At 39.3% G+C, this 20,641-nt stretch overlaps 1 protein-coding gene across 1 annotated transcript in view; it reads left to right on the top strand.

The window, feature by feature from the left end:
* Nucleotides 1–20,641, top strand: part of LOC109910686 (dynein axonemal heavy chain 9-like) — a 419,178-nt gene that overhangs the window by 349,368 nt on the left and 49,169 nt on the right. The window contains exons 60-61 of the mRNA XM_048611128.1: nucleotides 13,432–13,659; nucleotides 15,313–15,504. Coding sequence (XP_048467085.1) covers nucleotides 13,432–13,659; nucleotides 15,313–15,504 — 420 coding nt within the window. The remainder of the gene's footprint in view (nucleotides 1–13,431; nucleotides 13,660–15,312; nucleotides 15,505–20,641) is intronic.

Below are 20,641 nucleotides of genomic sequence, written 5' to 3'. Positions count from 1 at the left end.
GTTCTGAGGAAGGGTCACCGGACCCGAAACGTTAACTCTGTTTTCTCCTCCACAGATGCTGCCAGACCTGCTGAGCTTTTCCAGCAACTTTGTTTTTATTACAGGATAGATGTTAACACTGCATTTTCTTCCGTTCTGTGAATGAAGGTTACATAAAATGCTTTACGAGGAATGTAATTGTTTTACGCGAATTGAAGAAAATTGCATGTGTGGGCTTTGATTACTTAGAATTTTTCATTCTGTCCACAAGCCAGCAAAAGAATTACAAGTGTAATGCCCAAACTATATCTCCTTGATTGTGATGTGTGTAATTCTGTGTGTCATCAGACCACAGGTATTTGAAAAGGGAACGATTCATAAAACAGGTTTCCAATGGTCAGTCAGCTTAGTGTCCATTATTGGGAAAATGTCAGAGTGTATTATAAAAGATGTAATAGCAGGGCATTACAAAATACATAGTCAGCAAGATTTCATGAAAGGGAGATTATGCCTGACAAATTTACTCAAATTCTTTGCGGAGGTAACAAGCAGGACAGACAAAGGGGAAATAATAGATGTCATATAGTTAGATTTTCAAAAGGCATTTGATAAGGTACCATACATTCCGCTACATTATAGGATAAGAGTGCATGCTGTTGGAGGTAGTATATTGGTATGGATCAAGTTTTGGCTAACTAATAGAAGTTACAGAGTTGGGATAAGAGGAACATTTTCAGGACGGCACCTTATAACAAGTGGGTCTAGCATGGGGATCAGTGCTGGGTCCACAGCTATTTACAATATATATGATTTACTTGGTTGAGGAAAGTGAATGTACTACAGCCAACTTCGCGGATGACACAAGAATATGTGGGAAGGCAAGTGGTGAAGATGACACAAAAGTCTGCAGAGAGATATAGACAGGTTAAAGAGTTGGCAAAAACTTGGCGGATGGAATGTAATGTGGGGAAATGGGACTTTAGCAGGAAGAACAGAGGAGCTGAATATTATTTAAACATAGAAAGTTTACAGAGAGCTCCAGAACAGAGGGATTTGGGAGTCCTGGAACATAAATCACAAAAAGTTTGCATCCGTGTTCAGCAGATTATAGGGAAGGCAAATGAAATGCTGGCCTTTTTCCCCAAGGAAATGTAATATAAAAGTAGGGATATTTTGCTAAAACTGTACAAGGCACTGTTCAGACCACACCTGGAATACTGATGACATTTTTGGGGCCCAGAGGATATAATCTCAGAATAAGGGGTCACATTTTTAAGGTAGAGATGAGGAGGAATTTCGTCTCTGAGAGGGTAGTGAAACCGTGGAATTCTTTTCCAGAAGGGCTGTTGAGGTTGGGTCTTAAAGTATATTCAAGGCTGAGATAGACAGATTTTAAATCAAGGAAATTGAGGCTTTTGGGGAAAAGGCAGGGGAGTGGAGTTGAGTATTTATCAGATTAGCCGTGATCTGATTGAATGGTGGAGCAGGCTTTATAGGCTGAACAGCCTACTTCAGTTCCTGGTTTATCTATGGAGAATGAAGAAGTTTTAATAGCAGCACCTTTGTGATCTCCAGTGTTGTAATAGCATGGTTGCTGTTGCCTCTTCTATCTATTACCTGTCTTGATAAAACTGGTTCTTTTGTTGAGATTGTAATGGGCCCAGTGCAATATCTCTCCTAGGTTTCACTAGGAGGTGGTGTTGAGGGAAAGGACCATGTTTAGTCTTGTTTACTTAACTCATCCTAATCAAACTTTATTCCACTGCATGAGTTTCCTCCTGGGGGGTGGGGGGGGAAATTTGCCTCAGCTCAACTCTGCTGCTGAGTATCTTGTCTGATGTCTTACAGAATCGAATGTCTGATTTCTTCCATGCTTAAGCAAGTATTCACCTATTTTATGGGTTGTATCTATTAATTCTTTTGTCCAAATGCTGGATGGCTGGGTCGTGATGCCAACCGCACAAGTTCGATTCCTGTAACGAGCTGAGGTTACCATGAAAGCCCTGCATTTTCAATCAACGGTCCTCTTGAATTAAACTGACTTTCACTTTTCAGCCACACAGTGAAACTCTCAGCACTCCCCATTTGGAAATTAACTGAATATACTACAACTGTGCAGGTGAGAATACCGTGTGCAGTTTTGTTCACCTTATTTAAGGAGACACGTACTTGTATTGTAAACAGGTCAGAGAAATTTTCAACAAGTGATTCCTGGAATGAAGAATTTGTCTTGTGATGAAAGCTTAAGCAGGTTGTGCCTATGCTCATGGTAGTACAGGAGCAGAAACATCTTTCTTTTAAGGGGGCTGGTCAGGGTGGATGTGGAGAAGATGTTTCCCTGTGTGGGTGAACCCAGAACTGGATGGAACAGTTTCAAAACAAGGTGTCTCCCATTTAATCCTGAGATGAAGAGCAATTTCGTCTCCAAATGGGTCCGCAGTATTCAGAATGTTCTCCCCACCCCAGAAGCTGTAAAGGCTGGGTCATTGAATATGTTCAGGCTGAGTTAGACAGTTTTGATTGACAGCAAAGTCAAAGACTATGGGGCACAGGTAAGAAATTTGTGTTAAGGCCACATCATTTCAGCCATGATCATACTAATTCACATAGTAGGCTTGAGGGGTCAGGATATTCAAATGGTCTACTGCTCCTGTTTCTTATAATATTTCTCCTGACATAAACTCTCCAAAATGCCCTACTGCTGATCATCACAAAATCAAAACTTAAACCTTCAGTGTCAAGAAATAAAAGATGTCATTTCTTCCTAATAGCTATTTTTAAAACGGTTTAGTAATCTATTTCCAAATGCCATGCCAATAATTTGGTTGTAAAAAGCAAACGCACAAGTTTTATAAATGTTGACAACAAAATCGATGTGTGTGGCGTATTGTAGAAAGTATCGAAACCTGAGGGTCTTCACTGCACATTCATTTTCTGAAATATCACTTCAATTATTTTACAATCAATGTAATTTATTCCATGAATAGCTTTAACTTACGTACATTGTAGCTTCGTTAGCTTCAGTTCCTGTCATAAATTAAACAACAACAAGCTTCCATTTGGATAATAAATGTTAATCAAATTTCCCCAGCAAACCCAGTCCAATTCATCAACTCATACAACACTGCCAATTCCCTTCTGTTGAAATTATATTCTGTTGGCAAAATGAGAGTTTTCAACTATTCTCCAGTTCTCATTACAATTTTCTCCAATAATAGCTTGCTATTTAATAAGACAGGAAAGGGCACTGAGGTAACGATGCCTCACTTCAAAGGGAGATATTTTGGTTAAATTGCTGTTTGTAGATGTAATAGATACTTCCTTTGACTTGCATTTGGCTGTTATGCCTCCACTATTGTGCAAAATGGGTGTTTAGTTAGAAAATATTCTGTAATTTGCGCTGTGATTTTCTGCTCGTACAGCCATTTGATTTGGTTCAGTAAAGTACCTTTTCTGGAATAATATTAATCTAATGGTTGTTGTAAGAGAAATAATAATACGATTCTATGAATAGGTAAGCAGCTTAGTGATTGCTTCTTGAAATCAGCTCTGAACTCGTCATCAATTTGATGATAACAAATGGAGTTACTGGGCGTTTTGCAATCCGGTGTGACAGCAGACTTTCATTGACTGTTGATTACATCATCTGAGACTCCTCATCCATGCAACTAAGCATGACCAAACTAAAGCATCAAATCTTCCATAGTACAAACAACCATAATTTGCATTTATATAATGCCTTTCATACAATGAAATCCCTGGAAAAATGAGCAATGCACAGGAAAAACTAAACGTTGGTCCACAAGCAAGGACAGGACATCAGGAAAGTATCAATATCTGGGTCAAAAATGTTGGTATTAAGGATGGTTTCAAAGAGAGAAAGGGAAGTATAGAAATGAAGGGGTTAAGGGAATGAAATTCCAAGTCTGGGACCTAGAACGCCAAAGGCAGAGTTTTGTCAATAGTAAGTACGATGAGGACTGCATCATAGGCTGGAATTGGGACTGATGACTTCAGTGGAGATTGCAGGTGGAGTGAGATATGTGAGATATTGGATTTAAAGAAAGTTTTACGTTTGAGACAATGGACAACTGAGAATTAATCTGAGTCAATGGCAAGGATACTGAATAGGTCAGTGATGTTTGCTGCAGAACAAGAAATGGGGAGTAGGGTTTTAGATGAGCTGAAGTTTATGATTGGAGGATGGAATGCTAACTTGGAGAGCACTGAACTTACCAAGAGATAGTCAGAACTGTTGATGTTGGAGTCAGAGATAACACAGTGTGGAGCTGGAGGAACACAGCAGGCCAGGCAGCATCAGAGAAGCAGGAAAGCTGACGTTTCGGGTCGGGACCCTTCTTCAGAAGAAGATGCTGCCTGACCTGCTGTGTTCCTCCAGCTCCGCACTCTGTTATCACTGAACTTAACCAAGTCTGGAGGTAGCAGCAGTAATGGAGAGACCTTAAACAGCTGATGGTCTGAACTAGTCACAAGATGAAGATTTTTATTATGAAGGTACAGAACGGACAAGAAATCTGAAATTTAATCCAGGGCCAAATACCAAGTTCCAGATGACTACACTGACCCTCCAACTCCTCACCATGACCTGACCCAACCTGACTAACCTCAATCTCATGATCCCTCTGATTTGACCTGACTACCCCCACACACTTTACCCACCTGCTACCCTATCTCTTGACCAGTTTACCTCACCTAGCCCACCTACCTAGGGACCCACCCATTAACTCATGCTGACAAATGAAGAGCCTTGGAGCAGCTAAACAGCGTATGAAAGATACTGCAGCACAGCAGCTAGTGCCTTAAGAAAGGAGGCAAGACTGCTGCATGGATACCATTCACTGATGACATGTGCTGGCAAAGTTTGGCAGAATCTGCCATTGGAAAATTAGCCAGACAAATCCTAGGAAGTGAGTAATGTTTTTATCAGAACTACTGTTTCTGGCACCAATTAGACAATTTAGATCACTGTCTCAAAATAATCTTTTCCCAGTGTTTTGCTAAGAAAAGAAGCTGCACTGGAGTCTCATTCTGGTTCATATTTGTTGTCTTTCTAAAAAGAAAATCAGCGATCATTTGGTTTCTTTCAGTTAATTTTCTTCTGGAAACTGCTCAAGAATCATGGAGACATTACTTTTACCAAACTTTCTTGAGGACTTTGCAGCTCACAATGTCATGCATCATCTATTCTTGTAATACTGAGTCTTTCAAACATCAGTCCACTGGATTCAATCCCTATTGTAGCCACCAGCTTATGTTTGCTGCTTGCTGACTTTTAAAATATAAGTCCACCGCTATGACTGTTCCAGTAACTGACTCTTTTTGATGCTTATATTCATTGTCACATGGCATTTGAACTCCGTAATTGCTCACGACTCCCAATTACAGCAAAATACAAGTGATGCCAACTGATCCATAGGACCGTAAGAGTATTGAAGTTCATTTCATCTCCATGTCCAAATCAGCAAAGAAGTAGGTTCAGAGTATGTCCCAGATTCAGGAAAACCTAACCTAGCACTTTTGTACCTTTCAAAATGCATTCCTGACCCATGTATATCTATACACACAGGAGTCGGGTTTGCAATGTACTTTGAGTTGTGATGCACTGCATGAGGCAAGTGGATGCGGATGTAGGCCGATTAAAAGACCTGCCTCTATTCTCCAACATGAACACAGCTCCCAACCTTGCTTAAATGCTTAACAATACTTGCAGAATGGCAGTTAAAGTAAACATTAACTTAGCATTACAGGATAAAATCCCTATGATGAATTGTATTCCAAAGGCATTTGAAGGTGTCAAAGCATTTTATACTTAGCTTTCAGAATGCTCCTGCCTCCTCGCTTGGCTTTCCCTAAACTCTCAAAGAAGGTGTTTTTTGTTTGAGTTTCCAAGATTCTTTTTAGCATATGAAAAGAACGTATTGGAGATGTTCCAATTTTCCTTACTTCTGGGAAAAGGTGATCAGCATGTTGGGTGCTAAAACAGAGATTAGTTTACAAAAACTGAGTTCTGAGGAAGGGTCACCGGACCCAAAACATGAACTCAGATTTCTGTCCACAGATGCTGCCAGAGCTTTTCCACCAATTTCTGTTTTTGTTTCTGATTTACAGCATCCGCAGTTCTTTCATTTATTACCAAGATTGATTTACCTGCTTTTGGGTTTAGTGGCAAGTGTGTCCAGATCAGTAATTGGATTTCAAGTGATCTAATTATTTCTGCTGATGCAGTCTCTAGTACCATAGAAGTTTGACCTGAGACATTAGAGAGCAACTGGCAGACATAGTCCAAATTCTTACACTGACACCCTAATTGTTTATGTAAAACAAAAATATGAAAGCATCAGATGGGAACCATTTGGAGACTGTGGAGAACTCCTGTTCTGTCCTCTGCATGACCCAAGAGATTATCACCAGGATTGACCAGATCACAGGGTCTTGAGCCCAGTTCTGATGTAACACTAATCAATATGTCAGTTGAATTTATTGGGTATATAAGACCCAAGACAGGTGACAAGTTTTATATGAGGGTAAATGGATTTCATCATCTGTGGAAAGCACACCAAGGTAGGAAGGAGAAGAGAAGCAGGGAAGTATGAAATGTGAACAGAGGATTGTGTATGGAGTGTGAGAAGAGAGTAGAATTGCTGTCTCTTAAAATTTGTAATGTTACTGCAAAGAAGTGAGACCCAAAGGGCTTGTGTTGGCCTGCTAAGACTCCCACAGGAGATAAGAGACAATTTATGAGTGTGTGCCCTCTCCTTGTTAACGTGAGGATTACTGTATACCTGAGAGTAAATAGTTGATGGGAATTGATTGATTAATTGCTTTGAGGTCACATACAAAGTTGATATGCTGAAACGTTGCTGCTCAAACATCAGCGTGTGCCATATACAGCGCATGGTACATGTACCTTGCGTTTAAGATATTTCACCTTGAAGAATTTCATGCACTGTGTATACAATGTTGCAAACTTGTCTGCCAGTTACTCTGGTTTGGATTGTATGAATGGAAATCAGTTGGTTGTTTAATGTCTTTTTCATAACTTGTAATGTCTTTTATTGTTTTCAATGAACTAACCCGTGGAGTTAAACAGGCCCTGATGAGTGATTAAGTTTTAGATCATCTTCATAAATATAAACTGGTAAACAGCAGTGGAAAACAGAAAGCAGTTTTGACAACAAGTGAAACAATGTTCAATAGTCTTAAATCATGCTAAAGTGTATGAGACGACCTCAATGTTTCTCGGCATTACTATTTCAGAGAATGTTGAAAACTTAACTTGCTGATAAGCATACAAGCCCCGTTTGAGGACATAGTTCAACTCACTTGAGAAAGGGCAAGTGATTAAGTGTATGTTGGATTGATAGCAAGTAAGGGAAGGTCAGTGACATATTGTCACAAAATCCCTCAGTTTAAATTAGGGCACAGCAGATTTAACAGAATTCAAAAGGTTTAAGCAGCATTCAGAGTTCTGTTTTCTGATCCATGTGTGTCTTCGGTGGAAAGGAAGCAATTGAGATTTGCTTAGCAATTGGGAACAAAGGTGTACACACTGACTTAACACATCAGGGTTACCAGTCAAAGAGCTAAATGATCACCGAGAGATATGGAACCTATTAAAAGACGAATTTAAAGTCAGATTAAACTGCCACGTTCATTGATTAGGATTCATGGCCTTGAGGCAGCAACCTACAGAATCCATGGACCACTTTGTGATTAAATGCAGAGGAAAGGACTTATTATGTGATTTTATCAGATGGGGAGCTAGAAAACAGAATTATGGACTTGGTGGTTGCATCTACCCCCAACAAAGCTTTCCAGAAAGATCCACGAGACAAACCAAACATTTTGAAGTGTGATTTTCACAGGTTCATGAAGCTTACAGATCCTGAGTACAAAAATAGTTAACAAAATTGCAAGATTACATAGACGTAGCAAGAGACATATAGGAAACATGAACATCTGTATGTAGCAAAGGAATGCCCAGTTTTCAACCCGTTTTGCAAGGCACAGAAAGTCTTTGCTAGAGGCAGTGCCCTCGATCAAAGGCTGATGCAGCTACAGAGAGTTGTGCATCAACCCAAACAGACTGACCATAAAAGAGTCCTTTCAAACTATAAAGAAAGACAAGCTGCCAGAGGCATATACATGAGTGATTGCAAACCGAAATCTGACAATATATGCAACGAGACAAAGAATGGTGAGCACATGTTCACATTGTCAATCTCACAGATAACTTTAAGGTCATCACACTGTCCACGTATTTACAAAAGTTCAAATGATCTGCCTTCAGGAAACTGGTGACTATTCATTATTAGCTAAGATTGATACAGAGACAAGTGCCAATGTACTACCCCTGAAATTTTTCAAAAGAAAGTTCCCACAGATGGGAAGCCCTGTTGAAACCTACAAACCTAAAACCTTCAGCATACAATGGTTCACTCATTCCATATGCAGGAATCGAAGTACAATCCATGTGCCTGGATGTGGCAGATATTGTACGTCATAAACATTGCTGGACCAGCTATTGCAGAAAGGCTATTGTGGCACACTGGCAATGTCCCTACCTCTGAACAGGAACCAGCACCAGAGGTGTGTAACAATATGCCTGAGCGGATGATAAGAAGATGTCTAAAAGTGGCAGCAAGTTTTGAAAAGAAAAACAGCAATTGCAGATATACAATCATGCTGTGACCTTGCAGTAATCATTATTCATGAGCATGTGTGCTGGAATAATGGGTCTGTACTCATTGGAAAATAGGAGAGTGAGAGGTGACCTGATTAAAACATATAAAATTCTTAAAGGACTTGACAGGGTAGATGTAGGAAGATTGTTTCCCCTTGTGGGAGAGTCTAGGACCAGGGAAAATAATTTCAGAGTAAGGAGGTAGCACATATAAGACAGAAATGAGGAGGGGTTTCTTCTCTGAATGTGGTAAATCTATAGAATTCTTTGCCAGAGAGAGCTGATGAGGCTGGGCCATTAAGAATACTCAAGGCTGAGATAGGCAGCTTTTTAATTAACAAGGGAATCAAGGGTTAAGGGGAAAAGGCAGGAAGGTGGAGTTGTGGATTATTAGATCAGCCTCGATCTCATTAAATGGTGGAGCAGACCAGATCGGCTGAATGGCCTATTTCTGTTATGTCTTATCGTCTTATAATCAGTCAAACATCAGAGAAGCAGCGGAGTCTGCAGCAACTGCTCAAGAAACACTTACAGAATTAACTATGAAAGAAAAACTGAAAGAACTGATGCTGTAAATCAGAATCAAAATTGCAGGAAAAGCTCAGCAGGTCTGGCAGCATCTGTGGAGAGAAATCAGAGTTAAGGTTTCGGGTCGAGTGACCCTTCTCCAGAACTTCCACAGTTCTGAGGAAGGATCTCTTGACCCGAAACCTTAACTCTGATTTCTCTCCCCAGATGCTGCCAGACCTGCTGAGCTTTTCCTGCAATTTCTGTTTAAGTATGGAAGAAGAATGGAACACTTCATTTCCTTCTGAATTAGGAGAGTTAAGATCTTGATTCTCTGCCGTGAAGAGAAAGATGAAACAGAAAGAGGAAAAATTGCTGAACGAGTAGCTGAGAATAAGTCTAAACTAGAGAAAACCATCTGCAAATGATATTTTCAGGAGATACCTCCTCTCAGGTCACAAAGGTGAATGAAGAGCTGAACAAAAAAGAAAGTTAGCAAGATGAACCACATGCTCTCTTTTATTAATTCAATAAAACCATTGCCAGAAAATCTGGAGCTACTCACACAAAACTAATGATGTGCAGCAGGAGAGGCTTCAGAAGCTGTTGGTTCACAAATGCCCTTTCGGAGAGGAAACTGCCATCTTTACCCGGTCTGGCCTACATGTGACTGCAAACCCATAACAATGTTGTTGACTCTTAACTGCCTTCTGAGCAATTTGGGATGGACAGTAAAAGCTGGTCCAGCCAGTGATTCCCATATCCTGTTAACAAACTTCTAAAACCAAATCACTGGCTTGAGCTCAAGGCAATAGTAGAGAAAATTAGACACCTTCCAAAACTAGGTGGAGGTGCACAGTTCGCACAACAAATTATTGATGAGATAATCCTTTCAGAAATAAATGCTAACAATGATGTTCTAATGAAAGAACTCGAGCAGGATGTGTCGCTCAATGGTTAGCTTTGCTGCCTCACAGCGTCAGGGACCTAGGTTCAATTCCACTCTTGGTCAAGTGTTTGTGTGGAGTTTGCACATTCTCACTGTATCTGCGTGGATTTCGTCTGCCTGCTCTGGTTTCCCTCCACAGTCCAAAGATGCACAGGTCAGGTGGATTGGCCATGATAAATAGCCCATAGTGTCCAGGGATGTGCAGGCTAGGGTTATTAGCCATGGAAAATGTGTGGCTTTTGGGGATGAAGGTAGGTTTGGATGGGATGACTTCAGAGGGTCAGTGCAGCCTCAATGAGTTGAATGGCCTTTATCTGCACTGTAGGGATTCTATGTTTGTAGTACATAGAGGAAACCAAACAAACACTAAAGTAGAATATGGAAAATACTCAGGCTTCCTCGAAAACCAAAAGAGAAAGGAAAGATGAAGAAGCTGGACAGCTATCAGAGCAAATTATGAGGGAGGAAATATATTGGAACAACAGAAGGCTAAAATGTTGACAGAATGAGAACAGCCAAGCGTATAAATCTGGAAGCTCCACAATGAGCTGAAAACAGTTAATGAACAAAATACTAAATTCCAAAAAGATTTGAACCATTCAAAAAATCTTTAAGAAACAAGATTAATTAGTAGTTAATTTGGAATAACACTTGGCTGTAGAGCATTAGCGAACTCTGAGACAGCACTGCAGTCCATGAAGGAAAAACAACACAAGGAGGACTGACAGATCATGTCACTGATCTGTGGCAATCAATGCACTTCTAGATAAATTTATCACCATGAGACCTGAATTTATCACTAATCACCTATACGTTGTAGAGACTCATAGAGTCACTGACTATTGAAAATAGTTAAACATTCTTTTGAAAAGGAGGTAGCTGGTGTATGTGTACCCTGTCTTGGAAATGGATCACCTTTGTGCACTCCATTGATGTGAGTTTTGCCTCACAGATTCGCTGACTATTGAAAATAGTTAAATGTTCTCTTGAAAAGGAGGTAGATGGTATTATATATACCCTGTCTTTGAAAAGGTTCAGCTTTTTGCACTCCATTGATGTGGGTTTTGCCTCCAAAACGATATTCTATTTGACATGACAATGCTGATCTACCCCTCATAACCTAAGAAACTAGCTACAGATAATATGGTATTGAAAGATCCAACAGACATTTATTACAGCTGGCTGTTATGTAGAAATGTTACATCCACAGAAACATAAATGTCTGAGCTAGTATTAGGCTATTTGTTTGCAACAGAGCAACATGTTTTCACTAGTTTGACATGCTTCAAGTGATCTGAGTTTAAAATGGTATCTGAGACCTTTGTATCCTTAGATCACTTGCTATGACGCTATGATGATATCTAAAGCATGTCTTTTTGATGTATGTTGACATACCGTGTCTCATAAAGGTATATTGACATACTGACAGTAGCACATAACATAACAGCCCCCTTTTCCCAAAGGCTAAAGATAATCCCAAACAGATATATGTAGTTTTATACAGGCATGTGTTGGCAATTGTCTTGGGCATTCAATGCCCATGTATCCTTGATGTAACTTAGACACAATATCGTAGTGTGATGCTTTTAGTATTAGGACTTCGCTTTCCTTGAAAATGACTTATTGTGATATGCCAGATTTGTTTATGTAAGGTCAAAATGAACAAATATTATCAGGTACTTCTTTCATACTATCAGGCCATCCTTGGATAATGATCTTTTGCAATTTATGTCATTGCTCATCTTCAGTAGCTGCAGATTGGAACTGTTCATACTGTTTCCAAACGAAGCATACTAGATCAACCGTTAGAAAATCTTCAACTTTGTAGCCTGGAGTGTCAGTGCATAGATAAAGTGAATATAATGGTCTTTGTGTGGGTTGGGTAATGTGCTCAGTGTGTCAGACATAATCATCTTATTACCCAGCTTATAATTCGCGTCAAAATCATATCCTTGCACCTTAACAAATAAATATCAGAAACACGGCAGTGCACTCGTAAGTAGTTTCCTGCAGCACATCCCCAGTGACTTATAAATGTCTACTCAAATAAGTAGGTATGAAACCCGATGATACCACGTATCAGAGTTAATGTCTTGCGTTCTATATTGGAATTGTCTGCTGGTACAGATGACAGGCCCTTGAACCAATAGCAGTACTTCAAACTTTGTGTCTTTCCTGGAGTGGTAGTATTGCAGTAATCAAAATTTTGCTAACGGAGCCTGCTCAGGAGAACCAAATTGAGAACTATCTTGCTATACATAGGAGACATCCTTCTTGAGCAAAATTTCTTAACGAAAATATATTTCCTTTAATCTTTTTTTACAATATTGCTTTAAGCGGCTGAGTCTTTGTTTATTTGACTACCTGAGTGCTCAAGTGTGTATAAAAACATGCTGCTGGGACAGTGGGGGGTGTAGTTAGGAGGCAGAAATCAATAAGATTTTATCTTGTTAATTAACACACTATCAAGGGGAAGTTCTGTGTCTGCTTCACTAAATGGCTGTAATCTGGTGCTGAGCACCTTCTCCAATATATAAAGATTGAGACCAGGTACTTTTGACAGTTTTCCTGTGGTATATAGCTTTATGGGATGGGGAATGTGTGGTCTTACTTCACTGTTTCTCTTTTCTCTAGTATTCTCACAAGTAAAATATGCTCTCATCCATTAGTCAGATACACTATCAAGTCAAATAAAGAATGCAGAAATAGGTGAGAGAAAAAAATAGCTGAGAAAAGAATATGTTAATGAAACTTGGCTTTCACCTCCAGCATAAGTAATGATGTAATTTGGAGCTGTAGGATAGGTTTGATTTTTTGTGAAGGCAAACTCTTAACTAAATGGTCTGTGACTTAAAGCCTCTCCTGGAGAGATTGTTCAGTTTTGGTGGCTCTGGTATTTGGTTGAAGATCAGACGTTGAAAATTTATTCATTCTTGACCTGCAGTTAGTCAGCACAGGCCAAGGTGAAGGTTCAAGAGCAACACGGCAGGGATAAGAGAAATGGCAAGGAAAAGATATAAGAAATGCTCGGCAAGATATACCTTAAAATGCTTGTTTTTAGTGACATCCTATTTGTACGGCAGTCTGTCAGCATTGTTCAAATAGGTAATTAGCTGGGCAGTTTGAAATCAGTCCTTTTCTCCAGTGTCCAAATGAACCAACTGTAAACTGTACATGTTAACAGAATACCAGGGAAACCTGAGCTAGCATCAGTGTAGCTGCCTCATTTTCATTAGCTATGCAAATATTAACTTTAAATTCCCATCAGCTTACTCAACTTGTTCTTGTTCAGAATATCCACCTGGTGGCGAAGTGGCTGAGTATTCTGGAGAAGAAAATGGAGCAGCATAGCGAGGGCAGCCACGAGAACTTCCGTGTCTTCATCAGTGCAGAACCAGCTCCCTCACCTGAGGGCCACATCATCCCTCAGGGGATCCTGGAAAACTCCATCAAGATCACCAATGAACCACCAACAGGGATGCATGCCAACTTGCACAAGTCTCTGGATAATTTCAATCAGGTATTTACGAGTTTACGTACTGTAAATCTTTTTCTTGCCTGATTGCAAAAGTGATTCCTTTCTGCTTAATTTGAGATTCTAGAATAAAAGCACTTTACTGAACACTATTATCTATTTTATTTGCCCCAGAAATCACAACATCATTACATCTCATCACTACGCGCTTCAGAGAACTCATCTAATCATGTCAATATGATTAGCAGTAGCAAACATATTCCACAGTATTAAAATGTTAAATTAGTGCAATGACACTCCATTGTATCAGTGCTTGAAAGAATGTGACAATGTTAAATGTGACTAGCAGTGTGACAATGCACATCACTACATTTGAGACTCTGTCAATTTCATGTTATGACTTGTATTGCTTTACTTCCATTAAGAGCATTGTACAGTTTTATGTGCCCTAATGAACAATGATGACTTTTTTCACAATTGAAGTTTGATGCAGTGAACAGATAACGTTTGAGGACAAAATATCCATTCTCCTTGTTTTACTCCTTCTGAGTTTTGTTCCTCCTTACTTAATGGTTGACCTTCCAGTTCTCTCACCCACTCTCCTAATAGTACTGACTTGTGCTAGATGGTTTCACAGAAGCATGTATCCTCCAGTGTCCTATATCTCTGTTCTGAGAACCTCAATATTGGGTTCTGACACTGTATTAAATCTTAGAACCAAATCTGATCCTGTGTACGCATACACATTTATCCTCATGAGCTACCACTCCGTGAGCAGGACGAATAACCTCACTGCTTTTTTATTCTCTGCCTAGAGGGAACAGGATCCCTATGCTAACTCAGGATATACTGGTGACTGTATGTATTTGTTTAGCATTTTATTCTCTGAGAAGTACATTCAATCTGAGATAACAAGGTGCAGAGCTGGATGAACACAGCAGGCCGAGCAGGAAGGCTGACGTTTCGGGCCTAGACCCTTAATCCAGCTGCTTTGGAAGTTGAGATTTTTATTGCTTTGATTTTTATTTTGACTAAGAAAAGTTGCCAAAACATAGATCTTTATTTCCTCATTTTTGAGAGCTGCTAGGTTCATATTGAATGCTATAAATGAGATGCCAATGTGTGCATTTGAATTTAGTTTCCATTGATAGCCTTATATATTTTTTTCTCTTTTGAATACATGCTGACGCTAGGAAGAAGGTAACATAACTCTAATTTTTAAAAAAAATTAGAAGTGAAGATATTGCATTTTGTTTGGTTGATATTTGTGACTTGTTACTCAGGCAGCAGGTTTCCTCCACTTCAATCCTGGAATCAAGAAAAAAATCTCAAAGTTTAAGAGCAAGTTTACATTTTACAGGTGGTTGAACAGACTGAAATTTCATGTTGTCATTATTGTCTCAAATTAGGTAAAAGCTTGCTACCTGTAACTAACTCTGAAAAGGGTAAAATAATTCTTTCCTCGAACTCATTATAAAATGATTAATTATATGTTGCTGTAAAGCTGTTTGAAAAATACATATGCAAAATAATTTGTATCTTTCAGAGGAGGTGCCACTTGAACTTGACTGCATTAGGCTAAAGTATGTCCACATATCTATTAAAGCCAAGTCTATGATTTGCTGAGTAGGCAAAAAAATAAATTACTGGCAAGTGTTCCATCTCCAGCGAGTTGTATTGGTGTTTTTTATCTTCCAGGACACATTGGAGATGTGTGCTCGTGAGAATGAGTTCAAGAGCATTCTCTTTGCTCTTTGCTATTTTCATGCAGTTGTGGCAGAGAGACGCAAATTTGGGCCTCAGGGTTGGAATCGGTCTTACCCATTCAACACAGGTGACCTCACCATTTCGGTCAATGTGCTGTACAACTACCTGGAGGCAAATGTAAAGGTAATATATGAATGTTGTGACTGCATGGAAAGAGGAATTGAGTGTGTCATGCAATCAGAATATTGTCCCTACGCACTTGGATTGACATTGGCTGCTGCATTTCATACATTACTGACTACTCTGTGAAGTAGTTGTAATGTTCTGTGGTCTAAAAAGGCAGTATATAAATGCATGAATTCTTTAATTGTCGGCAAATTTCATACAACAGCAATCTAAGTAGAAACTCACAGACATAATGTCATTTTCTTCATTGATTTTAGCCACAGACTTTGACAGTTGCTGTTAGCTACACTTAGTATGAATTTCATTCCCTCCCTGCAATCCCGCACGACAGTTCTTGAGCTTCAAGAACGAAAGGTGCATGACAGAGTTTGGTTGAATCTCAAATTTGTCTGTTTATTGAATTCACATGATTCCCTCTCCAGGATGAAGCCTCCTGTGTCTGGTTTGGGGACTTCTGTGAAATTCTAGAAAAGATTGACTGAAACTGACACAAGTTCTAAACCCTCTGCAATTTGAATGCAACTTAAGAACTCTCTCAATACATACTGCTCTACAATTTGACTAAAACTTAGAATTGCCAACACAGCTGGTTGTTACTCGTGTTGAATTTAGATCTGGATCCAGAAATGACTAGTCTCCAAATTCCTCCTCCTGACTGCAGTAAACGTATTTTGGTGCTATCCTCCTTTTATGATGATTCATATCATAAATATATCTCCTGCTGCCATCCTGCTGTCTCATCTGGTGTTTAACATCTCCTGTAGTCCTTCGTTTAATCCTCGGTCTACACAGGACTGCGTGGACATAATGTTGTTTCACAAGAGAATCCATAGCCCATTGTGGATTATCCCTGGCTTCAGGATTTGATCATAAGACCATTAAATATAGGTGCAGAATTAAGCCTTTGGCTTAATTAAGACTTAATCGAATCTGCTCCACCATTCAATCATGGCTAATGTTTTTCTCAATCCCATTCTCCTGCCTTCTCCCTGTAATCTTTGATCTCCTTACCAATCAAGAACTTATCTATTTCTGTCTTAAATACACTCAATGCACTGACTTCTACAGCCCTCTGTGGCAATGAGCTCCACAGACTCACCACCCTCTGCTGAAGAAATTCTCCTCATCTGAGCTCTGAAGGATCGTCCCTTCACTCTGAGGCTGTGCTCTCAGGTCCTAGTTGGTTCTAATTGTAGAAACATCTTCCTCAAATTCACTTTATTCAGGATTCTGTAAGTTTCAATAAGATTCCCCCTCATCCTTCTAAACTTGACTGATTACAGACCCAGAGTCCGCAACTGCTCCTCATATGACAAGGCCATTGAGTGATGTATGAATGCTCTTTCTGCACTGTTGTTTATGATTATGGCTGTTCCAGGCCTCTAATTGCATTAGCCATCAGCAATTGTGATAAATGTTCCTTCCAGTTTTTCAATGAGTCAGAGTTCATCTCGAAATTTTGTCAACGTTACAATTAGCTGCTTCATATCTGTATAGCTCACCTCTGTATGTTGTGTTGAGGTTTGGCCTATACATGTTTTACACTTCGAGATTATGTCCATGGTTTGGGGGTATTTAAATCTGGTGATTTTATATTTTGGGGAAGGTTCTACCTTTCAATTTCTACAAGTATTTCTGTAGATTACCTAAGCAGGTATTGTCATTTTGTGAGTCTTGACAACAGTGTGGATAGTATGGTGCAGAATCTGGTCTGATTCCCACACAATATGCGCACATCTTCAGCGAGTAAGAATCCTAATAGTTCTTACTGTTGCTAGTATCCTCGGGTCTGTTGCATAAGGTAATAGTCCCTAAAGGGTTAATGCTGAAGACTCCATTAAGATCCACCCAATCTGATGATGCCATAAGGACTTTAGGTGGAAAGGGACAGAACAGCTCAGAATTTGAGGAAGACTGGTAGACCATTCAAGTCTCCTCATATTCTCAGTTACAAGATCTATCTCACTAATGTAAATATATGTGATTGCTCTTGTCCAATCAAATGCATCTCACATAAGACAAGTACTGTTTCTCATGAGATTCCCCAATGGTTTTCCTCATCCAATTTAGACCAAGTAGGTCCAGTAGACCCAGGCAGAAAAAAGAATGGTGGCAGGATGTATCCACCCACATGGATGCAGTGATTAGCATTGCATGCCAGTCAACTGCAGCAGGCTGCCTCTACTACCTTCGGTCAGTGCACTTAGTCAGATTGAAATAATAATTCTTCACAGGGTGCGGATGTCACTGGAATGATTGGCACTTATTGCTGTAGCTGTTCTGAGAGATGCAATGGACCTTGATGCAACCAATGTCTTTTGAGGCCACTTTGAATAACACTTAAATTACATAGGTGTCAGGCCGAGTAAAGATGACAGGTTTATCTCCTTAAAGGACAACAGCAAACGAATGTTGCTTTTACATTCATCACATAGCTTCATGGTCAATTTTACAGTTAGTAGCTCTATTTTTTAATTTAAAAGAAAATCGAAAATCTCAACATGCTTTGGTGATGTGTGATCTTGCCTTCTCTGAAGTACTATCCTAATAACATAATCACTACGCTAATGTTTTTACTACTAAGCTACTCAATATAGTTTGGTTATTATTGTTTAGAATGCTGTTGATGCCATTAGTGTGAAGATTAATTGTTTTTCAGATGAGATAACCCTTTATAATTTGTAGAAATGTATCGCCTCTGTGTATATCTGCAAGGTAGGCTGCCTTTATACTTCAAACAGCTGCTTCTTTCTGCCTTGATAATACTGAAACAAGATGAGTCATCTGAAAATGTCCTCTCCCAGTAACAAGGTTGCAGCTGCTTGTACTCTTGTGTTTTAATATGCTATCAATATCACTGCAAGATATCTTTGTTGTGTTGGCTCAGTAGAAATTCACAGGGAATGGGTGTCAGGAACCTTGAGAGTCGAAACGGTCTGCTGATGTGGAAAGCATATTAACATAAACCACACAAGTGAATGCATCATTTGCTGGTTTGAACCAAGTCAACAGCATTTATAATTATCACAGTTTTAGAATGACTTCCTGTGTATCACTGAACATTACAAACTGCTCTTGAAACACATATTGAGGCAATTATCTGGAGAATGATGGATATCTGGCAGTAATTTCTTTGAGTTTCAGAAAATATGTCATTGCTGACATCTTAACCCTGAAATTACAGCATTAGAATTATACTTCTGCACTCACTGTTAAAAACTCTCTCACTCTCTCTGAGTGAGTCTATCAATGTGATATTCAAATCAAATAAAGCAATATTTAATTTTTTATAATATATTCCTTTATGCAGTATGCGGTATTGGAACTTGGCTCATGGCATTGTTCTCTACATCAGGTTAGTCGTACCGCCTTCACTAAGTTTATTTCAAAGGCCCAATACACCTTTGTAAGTATGATTTGCCATCCTCACTGCATCTATGCAACATTAGAGGATGTTTTCAACTGCTGTCTTCACTGTTGCACCATAGTTCACTCCTTCCCATCTCTGACTTTATTCCACAAATAGTTCCAGTACCAACTCCAGCTGGAAATTCACCTATATTTTAAACAATCCAAGCTAGCTATGGGTGGTGCAAGCCTCATGCAAACTTGGCCCCTCTGCTGAGAATGCGGGTGACTGAACAGTATGTTTTAGCACTGACTGCACACATCATTCATGCAAGTTTACAGACAGCACAGAGTTGTTGTGCCACCTGCAATGGAAGGAATGGGCATGAGTAACTTGAATGATAGTTCCTTTGCCAGTTTGTGGTGTGTGGAGGGATTGTGGCATGTGTAGCATTAACATTTCGACCTTTAGCCACACATTTCAATGAAACTTCATCGAAATCTGCAGGGAAATGCACCTGATCATGACTCTGGACCTTACTGTTTACTCCTCTATAATCAGAACTGTGGAACTCATTTTACGATCAATCAAGGCTGGAAATGGAACCTTAGTTTCATGTTTTCTATAAATAATGCTGCGTTCTGCACTTACTACAAGGAGGTAACTATCTATATTTGGTGAAATCTTGCATTCCTTGACTTGGGATTTGAGTTCTCATCCTCCTAATCAAGAAGAAAGATCGCTACCAAATAAATATCCCTCTGTCATCAATCCCGATAGTTTCTTGCCTTAAATAAACAGTCACCCATTTCAACTATCATGCATTACCCCAATCACTGTAATCTATTTCACGCATCTCATTTTATCCAAAAGATACCTTGACTAAGTTCAGTGTTAAACTTGTTTTATTTTCACATGGTGCCATTGTCTCCTCTTGTTTTTGGCTACAGATTCAGATTAACAGTTTACTAATTTGTGTCTTGTCTTTTCCTTTCACGATTTAAGTATTTACGTAATATTCTTGCCTCATATTTTTTTGATCTGACGAAAAGGATCCAATTGAGGACTACATTCTATTCTCTAAGCTCTTGGATCTGAAACTAAGCCTGATTCATACTAATTGCTCTCCTTTACATTCTTTCCAGAGCACTGTATCTTTACGCGATGGGGCATGCAAACTGTATTAGGCCTAATAGCCTCTTGAGCCTTTCCATCTTCCTATTCAATCGTCATCGATTTCAAGATCCATTTCCATGTTTTTCTGCATTTTGCTGGATATCCTTGCCTGAACAAACAAGTATTGTACAGATTTGATGTACACTTAAACATTGAGTATTATTCATCTTTAAAAGCACTTTAAGTGACAAGACGGTTGCAATATCATGTTAATCATAATACTCTATTATCTTCAGGTCCCAGCTTTTGGAAGACTTTCAATCATGTTAAATTTATATCCAAACTCTACATAATTTACCTTTTGAACCAGTCTTAGTATTCCAACTTCCCAGAACATTGTATGAATATAATTAGCAACAACCATGAGGAAGGAGTTCCTTTTTTTTGTAGCACTGAAATGATTAACTACAGCAAGCAAAAGTGAACTCAAACCTCCAGCATTTTCAGCAATGCTCGCAATGGCTTCACCAGCCTGGGCACTTCAGGAATTGACAAACCATTGTGATGGAATCTGCACTTTGAGGCAGACCCTGACTGGAAAGTTAAAGTGCAAAAGAAAACAGAGAAGAGAAACTGAGATAACAAGGTGTAGGGCTGGATGAACACAGC

The sequence above is a fragment of the Rhincodon typus genome, chromosome 23 (assembly GCF_021869965.1).
Source record: "Rhincodon typus isolate 14 chromosome 23, sRhiTyp1.1, whole genome shotgun sequence".
NCBI classification, from domain to species: domain Eukaryota; kingdom Metazoa; phylum Chordata; class Chondrichthyes; order Orectolobiformes; family Rhincodontidae; genus Rhincodon; species Rhincodon typus.
The sequence above is the reverse complement of the archived record's forward strand: the minus strand, read 5'-3'. Positions and strand labels throughout refer to the sequence as shown.